The sequence below is a fragment of the Sarcophilus harrisii genome, chromosome 4 (assembly GCF_902635505.1).
Source record: "Sarcophilus harrisii chromosome 4, mSarHar1.11, whole genome shotgun sequence".
In the NCBI taxonomy this organism is placed as follows: domain Eukaryota; kingdom Metazoa; phylum Chordata; class Mammalia; order Dasyuromorphia; family Dasyuridae; genus Sarcophilus; species Sarcophilus harrisii.
In genome coordinates, this window is record NC_045429.1 from 498749 (window position 1) to 508974 (window position 10226).

Genomic DNA, 10226 nt, shown 5'->3' on the forward strand with positions numbered 1-10226 from the left:
ATCTATTCAGTAATAGCAATATTGTAAAAACAATCAACCGTGAAAGAGTTAGGTGTGAACTTTGATCAATACAATGATTCACCATAACTCCAAAGGACTCATGATATCAAATGCTATTCACCTCAAGATCAGCTATTCACTAATGGGAAAAGATGATGTCAGAGGGAAAACTGGGACACTAATACATTGTGGGTAGAGTTGTAAATTGATCCAACTATTTTGTAGAGCAATTTGGAACTATGCCAGAGATAGCAAACTACACATGCCCTTTGATCTAGCAGTGTCACTACTGGGCTTGTATCCCAAAGAGATATTAAAGGAGGGAAAGGGACCCACATGTGCAAAAGAAAAAAAAAAAAAAAAGTTCATAGCAGCCCTTCTTTTAGTGGCAAAGAACTGGAAATTGAGTTGGCCTTCAGTTGGAGAATGGCTGAATAAAGTTATGGGATATAAATGTTGTGGGAAAATGGGATGATTTAAGCCAATTCCAATAGTCTTGTGATGGAGAGAGCCACCTGCATCCAGAGAGAGGACTATGGGGACTGAATGTGGAATCACAACATATTCATTTTCAACATTTTTTGTTGTTTGCTTGTTTTTTGTTTCTCTTTTGAGCTGATTTTTGTTGGGCAGCATGATAAATGTAGAAATATGCTTAGAAAAACTGCACATGTTTTAACTTATAATGGATTACTTGTTATGGGGGGAATAGGGGGAAAGGAGGGAGAAAACTTTCAGACACAATGTTTTGCAAGGGTGAATGCTGAAAATTATCTTTGCCTGTATTTTGAAAAACAAAGTTTTCTTAAAAAAAAAAAAAGAAAGAAAGAAAACTGATGGAGTTCAAATTTAAGTATAACTTCCCCCTTAATTTCTTTTTATTTTTCAAACATGGCTAATACTGAAATGTTTTGCTTGAATTCACATGTATAATGGGTATTGTATTTCTTGTCAGAAAGGGAGAAAATATGGAACTGAAAATAAATATTCAATTACTCTTAAGACAAGTTTCAGCCAAGCCCTGCCCTAAAGGCTTCCTAGAGTCTTAAGAGACCCAAAGGATGTGCAGTCAGGCAAGAACACATGAGACTACAATCCTGAGTATTTAGCAATCAGATATCTCCTAAATTATGTTTTATTTATAAGAAAATACAACTTAAAGAAAAGTACTTTCCCCCCCAACTCACCAAAAAGGCATTTAATATATGTTGGTTAGCTTTTCTACATGTTTTCTAATCTCTCTCATGAAATAAATGTATAGCCTTACTAACAAAATACAGCTTAAATATATGAAGGAAAATAAATCCAACAAGTTCATTAAAAAGGAGCAACATTTAGTCTTAATGAGCACAGATCTATGTCACATTTGACAGAGTCAGTACTAGAAAATATCTTTAATATCACCCAAATGACACTTGGGTAGCCAAAGCAGGATCCAGAGGTAAAATCTTTGGAGACCAGATAGGTCCCACCCTCTTGGTCTGGTTCCTCTGTCCAGACCAGCAAGTGGAAATTAATGCAGCACACAGAACCTGACTCAGGACTGCTAAATGGCCTGCCCTTTTTTCCACTTTTTCCTTTGTGGTTTTGAATGAGACCAACAACTCTGATCTAACCCTGTCCAGCTTTTCACCTGGCCCCAGCCAGCGGCTGCCTCATCTCTTTGTCTTTATTCTTTCCTGATCTTACTTTACAACAGCAGGGACACTGGAGTAGGAAGAAGAGCCGCGAGGGGCACAGCAGGAGCTGCACTAGATGGCACAAAGAGAAATAGTGACCTTCTCTACATGGCAGCTTCATGACCTTTGTCCTTGGAGCCTAGTCTCCTCTGGGACCTTGGGTGAGTAAGGGGAGAGTAGTGTGGATCAGTTTGTGAGACATATTTTGAATGAACTATTCTTTCAATACCTTCCCAGTAAATCCCTTTTCTAAAAGCTCAGTTAAAATAACTGATTGCTATGCAGAGTACTTTAGAGGGGACTCAGAAGCTACAATCCTGAAACTAGGTACCCTTAGAGCAGTGAGAATAGTCAAATCTCCCTAGGGAACCCAACCTCTCTGCACAAGTGCCCAAATGGGTACAGCCCTTAGCAATGCTGCATATGCACTTAGTCTTTCAAGAAGACTAACCTTAGTAACAGACCACAAGGCCTTAAGATTTGCAAAGCACTTTATATTATTTCATTTGATTATCTTATTAGTTAGCCACTATTATTTTATTAAAATAAAAACCATTAAGCATCCAAGAATGAGTGGATTCTTCTGAGTAGTATCTGAGAGGATATTCTTCCTTTGGATGAAACTGTCTACTTTTACTCATTTGCTATTTCTTTTTTACCCCAAATATGAATATAATCTGTACTAACTTCCTGCATTTTAACAGACATACTAACTTTAGATCAAAAATCAATGAAAACTGGTCCTGCCATGGGGAAAGTAGTTAAAGGGGGGACATGGAACCCTTCTTGAGTATATCTTTCCAGAATCCATAATCTTACACACTGAACCTAGGAGCTAGGTGTATAATGGAGAGAGTACTGCAACTGAAGTAAGGAAATCCATTCTCACACATGGCTGGAAAGATTGCCTTTAGAATGATCTGAATAGAGGTATTTTACTTATTTAGCTCGGGTAGAATTCCTATGATCATGACCTTAGATGGAGTTCAAGACACACCAACCTTATACTAACATCTACCCCACAACTAATACTGTGTTTAAGATTCAAGTATAAAAATTGGCAATATTTTTCCTTTGCCAAAATAAAAAATAAAAGAAAATCCTTGTGTTGATTAGATCTTCTAAAGGAAAAACAGGTTATAATCTCTTATTGCCCCAATAATTTCCTCCTCTATTCACAAATTTCTCAACACCTCAAAGCAATCTGGCTTCCAACCACAATTCAAACTGCTCTTTCCCAAGTTAGGATGGTCTCTCTAGTTGCCAAATTAAAAGGTCTCTTAGTTCTCATCTCAATACTTCTCTGAAGCATCCGACACTACACCACACCTCCTCCCAAAGGCTCTATAGCTTCTGAGTTTTCTGTCCTAGTTCTCCTCAGCTGGAAAGTACTTATAGGTCATTTCCATGGGAAACCATTCTTCCCTTCAGGAGACACACTTCCTAGACAGGTATCCATCAAGAGCCTACTGACCATTTCAAAGCAGGTGTTCCCTTGGATATCTCAAATTTGGTGTGCTCCACAGAGAACCTACTAGCTTCATCCCCCAGCCCCAAATCAACCCTTCTTTCTGTTTTTACCAAGAACGACTAAACAGAAATCAATTCCGTGCTATCCTTTACCTCTTGAATCTAACATTTCCTTATCCTGTCACTCTATTTTTACATTTCTCACATTCCCCTCTTCCCCTCCTTTATTGTAGTGGTCATTCTCTATGTCAAGCCCTTATCAAGTCTTTCTTCTCTGATCCATCCAAGTCTGGTCATGTACATTCCCACACTGGCTCCATTCCCACCCAGGCACCATTCCCACCCCAAAAAGGCTCCAATATCTATTGCCTTTTGGATCAAATACCTCTGTCTGGCACTAAATAAATATATGTATATGTATAAGTGTATGTATGTATATATATGTGTGTGTATATATATATATATATATATACACACACACATATATACTACACATCTAACAATTTACACTACCTCCAGCCTACCTTTCCAGAAATTACATCTTATGCTCTTCCCAAAATGGCCTTTATATACTCTGGTGTTCTTTTCTTTAAAATAATATATAATGGTTCTCTCTGGGAGCAGGTTTTGGAAATCTCCCATACTTGTGAACTCCAATGAGTACTTAAAATACATTAGTGAGTTAGAGAATTAAGTACCATGCTAAAATTAGGCAACTGACTTATCACCTTGTAAGGATTTGCTCTAAGGTGTGAACCAATAAGCATTGTATCAATTCCATCAAGTTAACACTAGGATTCTAACAATATACTCACATATTGTCTGTTCCCTTGTAATAATGAGCATTTTATGTGAGTAGATTAATTGCATTATTGTGAAAACAGACACCTCGAACAAGTTATTTAGGGAAGGGGTGGAGTGCTTCTAAGGCTCAATTTCTCCCCATGTTTTAATATCTCCCCCATCTTCAAACATCATGATTACTGATTCCTTAATACTCTCACAATAGTGCTCAGCACCAGTTCAGACCTTTCTACATATACTTAGCCTAGTTCAGATGCTTTTCTCAACCTAATTTTCTTTATAATTATTCAGTGTCATATTTGCTTATTCAAGAAACTCCAAGGGGTGATAATCTACTTTCCTTGCTACTGAAAAGGGTTTGTTATTAAAAAAAAAAAAAAAAAAAATCTTTGCAACATCTATCAAAAATATAAGGTTGATTCAACATTATGAGAAGTATACACTACTTACAAAAACAATAAAAACAAATACCAATAGAACTTTTACCAAAACAATGTCAAAAACAAAGGAATAAATGGATTTTTACTTAATATAGCAAACTAGAAATCAATCTAAAAACAAGAGTCAAAATTACCTTTAAAAGAGAAACCCTAGAGGCGTCTCCTGTTATTTAATACAGTTCTAGAAAATACTATCAATAAAATAAAAACAAGGAGAACACTGCTTGACATTTACATAATACCTTTAAGGTTTGCATAGTGTTTTATAGATATGATTTCATTTTACACTCACAACAAGCCTGGGAGGTAAATACTGTTATCATTTACAGTATTTACAGATGAAGGTACTAAAGGAGATGTTCAATTATTTGTCTAAGACTCAAAGAGTCAAAAAACTTGTAAGCATCTAAGGCAAGATTTGAACTCAGATCTTCTTGCCTTTAGGCCCAATGCACAGAGTCATTTATGAATCTTATTATCAAATAGGAAATAAAACTAACACATGAAGATAATGTGATGATTTTTTCAAATACTAAAAAGTCAACAATTAGTAATCAGTAAGTAGCCAAATATAAAGTGAAGGCAAAAAAATTACCAGCTCTTTTATCAGTGACAAAACCCAGCAGATAGACTCAAAACTAACATAAAATATATGGAAGTCCACCCCAGACACACTTACATTAATGTTAAGTATAAAACATTCTTTACCAAAATGAACCCTTAAATAATTACAAAATGTCCACTGATCTTTGTTAAGTTATTGCAACTTGATAATAATATGTAGCTTCACAGCAGTCAAACTGCCAAAGGATCACACTACAGAATTAAGACAAAAAGGTAGCAAAATTCAGATGGAGTTCAAGAATCTCAAGATAATGAAAATAGAGGAATGCAGAACAGGTCTGACAATGATGGATCTCAAAGCATACTACAAAGTGGTAATCAACAAAAGCATTTGGTATTTATTAAAAACTGGAGGGAGGGAGGATGCTCAATCAAACAGATTGGATATGCAAGATCAAGCAATGGAACATAGGGCAGTGGGCAGTGTTCAGTAAACGAAAGGACCCCAACTACTGGGATGACTCCAGATAGCTGATAAAAACTAAGAAAACTAGAAAGCAGTCTGATATAGATAAGACTAACCTTCTGCATTATAGTTTACATAAACTCCATATGGATACATGACTTAACCTATTCACACCTGTGCCTTGTAGTCATTTGCACTACTTGCCTTAAGTCAGATTACCAAAGTATAAACTAATTTAATTTGGTTTTAGCAAATCCATGGAGTTTCCTAGCTCTGTTTTCTGAATGATGTTTGTAAATGGTAGTTATTTTCATGGTGATCTATTTTCTCAATTACTCATCACATTATACAAGATGACCTAAAGTCCCCCAACATTTTCCCTGTTCCCTCTGGACATATAAGAAAACTAGAGTGTGAGGAGGCATTGTAGTCCCTCCTTCTGTCTCTTCTGGTTTCATTCACAGAAAGAAAACCAAGATTGGTTAAATTCAATTACTCCAAGAATAAATCAGGGACAGGATTTCTCTCCCAGGAGAGAATCAAGAGAATGAACAGAAACATATCTCAAAGGGATTGAGCCCCCCTTTTCCAGGTCCTCTTTGCATACCCCTCTTCTACTGTGACTACAGGAGGCCCATCCCCAGCTCCGAGGAATGCTGGATGCTGTTCTTCACTTCCTGGATGGCAATTCATCATCAAAGTCTCCTAATGACAGACCACTACGTTCAGCTCCCAGAGTGACTGATAAGAGCCTGCAGGGAGTGCTAAATGAGTCTCACCCCACAAGGAGACATCAGAGAAGAGTTGGGGAGTCTGCTTGTGAATTGATACTCTGTAATCAATATTTAGTCTGGAGAAGCAAACATTTCACAATATCATAAGGTAATTATGATAAGGGGAACAAAACGTTACTTCTAAGAAAGCATCCAACCTACTATCAAGAAAAAGATACTCTTTGTTTCTCAAACATACAACTGTCAAAATTAACATTTTTAGTGTTCTTCATTTAAGCTGAATAACATCTTGCTCACAAGAAACCAATAATTTTTGTTAATTTTTCTTTTTATTCAAAGAAAACAAACATTTCCACAAAGTAGAACATAAGAGAAATATAAAACTGCAGATCTATACTGTACGACTTGCTTTTCCTAATATATAAGTAATTCAACATGTAACTTTCAAAGCTGTCTTGTGTTGTATCTTTTCCCTGCTAGATTTCATCCAGTTGTCTTTTGCACATTTTTAAAAGTGCTTCAAGGACCCCTTTTCAATTCTTTTTCTCTTTGACATCCCCAAGTCATGCCCTCCATCAAAAACCAAACCCTCAAAACAAGTTCTCACACTGGCTATGCCAAAAAAAAAAAAAAAAAAGTCTCATTTTGTACTAAAAATTCATCATCTCTTGTCAGAAAGTAGCATACTCTCTGGAGTTAGTTGGTTACTGAATTAAGATTTTCAAAATAGACTTTCTGTATACAAATATTAATTATATAAATTGTTTTCCCGGTTCTGTTCACTATCAATTCATACATACCTTCCCAAGTTTCCCTAAAACCATCTCTTTTAACATTTCTTACACTGCAACAGTATTCTATTATGTTTATTAACTGCAATTTGTTCAGCCAATCCCCAAGAGTTTAGCGCACATCTTTTCCCTCTTTTCTTTGACCTCTAGGGTACAGACCTAAGTTTAAACATCTTTCCCAATTGCCATACACAATAGCTACAGTGAGACTGTGTTAAATGGCTGTGCCCTCCTTGTCTCCTACAATCTTCATTTTGCTTTTCTATCATTTTTGCCAGTCTGAAGGTATGAATGGACTCTTAAGACGGTTATTCTGCATTTCTCAATGAGCACCTTTCAAATGACTCCCCCACGACAGCTCATCTGAAGCAAGTCCATCCATAGCCACACAAAAGTCTGCACACAAGTGGTCACCACTACTTCCCTCCTGCCATGTTCTGCCAAGGCTAAAGGGAGTTCAGCCCCACCAATACCACCTCTTCCTCGAGGCAGCCTGTTCTCTCTACTCCTAAACCTTTCCATGATTTCCTTTATGGCTCAGCCCAAGCTTTTCTCTTGAGATCCATAATTATATTTCCAAGCGACTCCTGGACAGGGACACCAACCATTCAAACCTTAGCTTAGCTTTCCCTCTACCATTCTCTTTTCCCCTTCTTCCTTGCTACCTGGACCATCTTCCTGGGCAACCCAGTCAGGATTCCTCTTCATCCTTTCCCTCACCCCACTGCCATGACCTCCAAGCATTTGTTGTTGCCCCCTCCTCAAATCCAAGTGTGCACTATCGCTGGATCTGCAGGCCCCTAAAATCGTGGGCTCCCCACACACCTTAGCCCAGAAAGGAAATCCCTCACTCCACTTTTTCTGTCTCCATTAATGTCCCTCATGTCTGCCCCTGTCGCCCCTACCTGTCCACCCCAACCCTCCACCTGCTGAGTTCTCTGAGGAGGCCGCTGCCCACTTTTAGATCAATGTCATTGCTCCCATTTGAACCTTGAGCTTCCTTCCTTAGACGTGCTCAGCGGAGGGGTGGAGGCCGTGTCCTAGCAGCCACCTTGTGACTCTCTCCAGGGCCTGAGCTCCCCAGGAGGACTCTCCCTTTGTTCTCCTCCTGACCGCCATGTGTTCCCGAACAGAGCGCCCCGGCTTCTTTTGGACCCTTTCCAGTTCTGTACAAAGCGAACAAACATCTTGAGACAGGAGTGCACAGACCACTGGTGATTTGGGGCTGTCAGAGACCCCTGCCAGCAACCAACGTCGATGGTGAAAACCCATGGCCCCCAAAGAAGCTGCAGCTTCAGGCATCTCGGCCCCTTCCTCAAAAGAGAAATGCTGACTGTGGATTCAAGACAGGCTGGCAGAGAGACAGGATGGTGAGGTGGCTCTGGGGGCAGAGCCCCGGGCCTGGAAGACAGCCCTGGGTGGTCTCTCCCCTTTCTGACTTCCCCAAGGGCCTCACAAGGTTGTGACTGCTGCTGTTCCCTCTTTTCACTTTTCCTGGCTGGCGGAGGATGAGGAAGACATCCAAGGGGACTCTGGCACTCGAGCACCCCAAATCTTGACCCTTTGCAGTCATCAAATGGGCTCAAAAAGCTGGTCCTCGGTACCTGCTGCGTGCAAGAAGACGGGCAGAAGAAGGGACTGCCAGGAAGGAGGGGAGGACCCCGTGAAAACGACACATACACAAGACAGACAGAAGACGACCTGGGCACCCAGGCTTGTGGCACACAGCGAGACTCCTCAGGGAGCCACTGGGGCCTTCAGATGGGAGCACAGCCAGCAAAGTCCAAGAGACTTCTGGGAGGGGAAAGAAGAAGCAAAAAGCCACTGGAGGGACTGAGATGGGGGGGAGGGGGGAGGAGAAGGGAAGCTACAAGGGAAGGTTCTCAGAACCCCAGAGAAGCAGGCAGGGCCCCCCTATAGGGAGAGGGGCAAAGGAGCAGGAGGAGTGGAGGGGGAGCCAGTCTCCTGGGCCCTCTCTCTCCTGCACCCACCGCCTGTCCTCACACAAGGGAACTACCTGATCCCCGCCCCCTTTGGAGAATTCCCCACTAAGAGTCATCTATGCTGCCCGCCCGCCCCCCCCCCGTGGCTTTATTATCCATGTCCCTCCCCCCCACAGCCAAGCTCCCCAGGGGAGGGAGCTGTCAGTTCTTTTCCCGCCCCTTCCCCCCACCCCCGCTAGTCACGGAGGCGGGGTCTGCATTATCCCGCCGGCTACAGTCTCAGGGAGGCTGTTATTCCCAAGCCAAGGGGGAAAACGAGTGGTTGTCTTATCCCTGACCCCCACAATGTCTCCGGAAGGAAGGGGCTGCTCCCCCTACAGTCCGGGGAGAAGGGGCTGCTCCAGCCCGGCCTGAAGTCTCAGAGCAAGAACCACCTCCTTTCTCCGCCTCCGGCCCTGGGGGGGGAGCTGTCATCCCGCCCGCCCCCCCCCCACAACGCAGAAGGGAGCTGCCTTATCCCCCTCCCACACACGCCACGTCCCGAAGGAAGGGCTGACCCCTTCCGCTCCTCGATTCCCCCCTCCCCCCGCCCGGGGCTGCAGAAACCCCGGGGTGAGGAAACCCGCGGGATGGGAGGCGGTGGGGAAGGCTCTACGCCCCTCCCCCTCGGACTTACCCCTCCTCCTCCAGAGAGCCCCCCGCCTGCGTCACGGCCGCTTCCCTTTCCTGGCCAGCATGCTGACCTCGCCCGGCCAGGCCGGCCCTCGGAGGTTCTGCGCAGCCCCCGGGCCGCGTCCGCCCGGACATCTCTCCGGGCCGCCCGCCCTCTCTCCCCGACGCCTCCACAGCTGGCCGCAAAAGAAAGCCCCAAGGCGGCCTGCGCCTCTCTCTCCCGCCCGCGGCCGCCGCGACGTCATGACGTCTTCTGGGACTGTTGCGTCACTGGCGGGCTGACGTCACGACCACAGGACCTCCCCCCGCCCCTCAGAATGGCCGTCCCGCTCTCCGCTCTCTGGGCCTGACCGAGCCGCCGAGCTCTGTCGCCGACCCCCGACCAGCCACCCCACGCCGCGGCCCCCTCCCCACTCCGGTCAGCCGCCCACCTTTCGCTCCTCACCAGACACCGAGTAAGGTCGCCCCGTTGGACCTTACCGAGCTTGCTTGCTGGAGGGGGCGGGCGCCCTGCCGCCAGCAGCAACGAAAGGCGACGGAGGCGGGACCCGAACGCCATCCCCCTCTGGCGTCACCTACAGATCTCGCGAGAACTTTGGCGCTGCGCCGCCGCCTCCACTCTCTCTGCCCAGTTCCTGGAATCTTCCCAGCTCGCCCCGCCCC

General features: G+C 43.5%; 1 protein-coding gene and 1 long non-coding RNA gene across 2 annotated transcripts in view; both read right to left on the bottom strand.

Moving 5' to 3' along the window:
• Positions 1–10226, bottom strand: part of DNAJB4 (DnaJ heat shock protein family (Hsp40) member B4) — a 35363-nt gene that overhangs the window by 24951 nt on the left and 186 nt on the right. The window contains 3 exon segments of the mRNA XM_031968845.1: positions 5536–5539; positions 10044–10129; positions 10131–10226. Of these exon segments, the coding sequence (XP_031824705.1) occupies positions 5536–5539; positions 10044–10129; positions 10131–10226 (186 nt within the window).
• On the bottom strand, positions 6468–9879 carry LOC116423717. The gene is made up of 2 exons (XR_004234219.1): positions 9568–9879; positions 6468–8742 (listed from the first exon to the last, which is right to left on the bottom strand). It is a non-coding gene; the product is annotated as an uncharacterized LOC116423717 (long non-coding RNA).